General features: G+C 52.6%; 1 protein-coding gene across 1 annotated transcript in view; it reads left to right on the top strand.

Moving 5' to 3' along the window:
• LOC107307301 (mitochondrial import receptor subunit TOM40 homolog) overlaps positions 1-2,882 on the top strand; it is a 22,089-nt gene extending 19,207 nt beyond the window's left edge. Inside the window, exons 6-7 of the mRNA XM_015850798.2 lie at positions 664-766; positions 2,630-2,882. Of these exons, the coding sequence (XP_015706284.2) occupies positions 664-766; positions 2,630-2,769 (243 nt within the window). The 3' untranslated portion in view covers positions 2,770-2,882. The remainder of the gene's footprint in view (positions 1-663; positions 767-2,629) is intronic.
• Positions 2,883-2,888: the final 6 nt, after the last annotated feature.

The following is a 2,888-nucleotide window of genomic DNA, read 5'->3' as shown; positions in this document are numbered from 1 at the left end:
GGTTTTGGGGGTGAAAAGGGGTGATTTGAGGGTTAAAAGGGGGGATTTGGGGGTGAAATAATGGGATTTTGGGGTCTTTGGGTGGGCAATAATGGGATCTTGGGGTGAAAAGGGGGGATTTGGGGGTGAAAAGGGATGATTTTGGGTTAAAATCGGTGTATTTCGGGTCCCAGCTGCAGGTCGGGGTGGAGCTGGAGGTGATTGTGGGATAAAAAAGGGGGATTTTGGGTCATTTTGGAGTGAAAAATGGCAATTTTGGGGCATTTTGGGGTGAAAAATGGCAATTTTGGGGCTTTTTGGTGTGAAAAATGACAATTTTGGAGCTTTTTGGGGTGAAAAGGGGTGATTTGAGGGTTAAAAGGGGGGGTTTTGGGGTGAAATAATGCGATTTTGGGGTCTTTGGGTGGGCAATAATGGGATTTTGGGGTGAAAAAGGGGGATTTTGGGTTAAAATTTTGGGTTAAAATCCGTGTTTTTTGGGTTTCCAGCTGCAGGTCGGGGTGGAGCTGGAGGTGATTTTGGGGTGAAAAAGGCGGATTTGGGGTCATTTTGGGGTGAAAAATGGCAATTTTGGGGTTTTTTGGGGTGAAAAGGGGGATTTTGGGGTGAAAAATGGCAATTTTGGGACTTTTTGGGTTGAAATCGGTGTATTTTGGGTCCCAGCTGCAGGTCGGGGTGGAGCTGGAGGTCAGCTCGCGGCTGCGCGACTCCACGGTGGCTCTGGGGTATCAGCTGGAACTGCCCAGGGCCAACCTGCTCTTCAAGGGTATCTGCTGACCCATAGATACACCCTGCCCCATAGATCCGCCCCATAGATACACCCTGCCCCATAGATCCGCCCCATAGATACAACCTGACCCATAGATCCGCCCCATAGATCGACCCTGCCCCATAGATGTGCCCCATAGATCCAACCTACTCTTCAGGGGTATCTGCTGCCCCATAGATACACCCTGACCCATAGATCCGCCCCATAGATCAACCCTGACCCATAGATACACCCTGACCCATAGATCTGACCCATAGATCGATCCTGACCCATAGATCCACCCCATAGATACAACCTGCTCTTCAGGGGTATCTGCTGCCCCATAGATACACCCTGACCCATAGATCCGCCCCATAGATCCTCCCCATAGATCCAACCTGCTCTTCAGGGGTATCTGCTGCCCCATAGATCCGCCCCATAGATCCTGCCTGCCCCATAGATCCGCCCCATAGATCCACCCCATAGATCCAACCTGCTCTTCAGGGGTATCTGCTGCCCCATAGATACACCCTGACCCATAGATCGACCCTGACCCATAGATCTGACCCATAGATACAACCTGACCCATAGATCCGCCCCATAGATCCGCCCCATAGATACACCCTGCCCCATAGATCCGCCCCATAGATCAACCCTGACCCATAGATACAACCTGACCCATAGATCCGCCCCATAGATCCAACCTGCTCTTCAGGGGTATCTGCTGCCCCATAGATACACCCTGCCCCATAGATCTGACCCATAGATCCTGCCTGCCCCATAGATACAACCTGACCCATAGATACACCCCATAGATACAACCTGCTCTTCAGGGGTATCTGCTGCCCCATAGATACACCCTGACCCATAGATCTGCCCCATAGATCGATCCTGACCCATAGATCTGCCCCATAGATCCTCCCCATAGATCCAACCTGCTCTTCAGGGGTATCTGCTGCCCCATAGATCCACCCTGCCCCATAGATCTGACCCATAGATCCTGCCTGCCCCATAGATCGATCCTGACCCATAGATCTGCCCCATAGATCGACCCTGCCCCATAGATCCGCCCCATAGATACAACCTGCTCTTCAGGGGTATCTGCTGCCCCATAGATACACCCTGACCCATAGATCTGACCCATAGATCGACCCTGCCCCATAGATCTGCCCCATAGATCCAACCTGCTCTTCAGGGGTATCTGCTGCCCCATAGATATAACCTGCCCCATAGATCGACCCTGACCCATAGATCCACCCCATAGATCCTACCTGCCCCATAGATCCACCCCATAGATACAACCTGCCCCATAGATCCACCCCATAGATCCAATCTGCCCCATAGATCTGCCCCATAGATCCAACCTGCCCCATAGATCTTGCCTACCCTGTAGATCCTGCCTGCCCCATAGAACTGCCCCATAGATCCACCCTGCCCCATAGATCCTCCTTGCCCCATAGAGCCAGCCTGACCCATAGATCCCCCATATTACCCCCCTATCACCCCATATTACCCCCATATCACCCCATTAACCCCCATATACCCCCCTATCACCCCATTACCCCCCATATTACCCCCCTATCACCCCATATTACCCCCCTATCACCCCATTAACCCCCCTATCACCCCATATTACCCCCTATCACCCCATTAACCCCCTTATTAACCCCCTATCACCCCATATTACCCCCCTATCACCCCATATAACCCCTCTATCACCACATATTACCCCATTACCCCCCATATTACCCCCATATCACCCCATTACCCCCCATATTACCCCCCTATCACCCCCTATCACCCCATATTCCCCCCCTATCACCCCATTAACCCCTATTATCACCCCATTACCCCCCATATAACCCTATTATCCCCCCATAGGCTCAGTGGACAGCAGCTGGCAGGTTGGGGCTGTGCTGGAGAAGAAGCTGCCCCCCCTCCCCCTGACTTTGGCTCTGGGGGCTTTTATCAACCACCGCAAGGACAAATTCCTCTGCGGCTTCGGCCTCACCATCGGGTGACCTTCATCATCATCGTCATCGTCATCGTCATTAATGGGGGGTGGGGTAATGGGGATGGGGGTGTAATTCCTATTGTGGCCACTGGGGGGCGCTGTCACCATTGGAGTCAATGGGAGTGT

This window comes from Coturnix japonica, unplaced genomic scaffold (assembly GCF_001577835.2).
Source record: "Coturnix japonica isolate 7356 unplaced genomic scaffold, Coturnix japonica 2.1 chrUnrandom536, whole genome shotgun sequence".
Lineage (NCBI taxonomy): Eukaryota > Metazoa > Chordata > Aves > Galliformes > Phasianidae > Coturnix > Coturnix japonica.
Note: the sequence above shows the minus strand (reverse complement) of the source record. Positions and strands in the feature narration are given on the sequence as shown.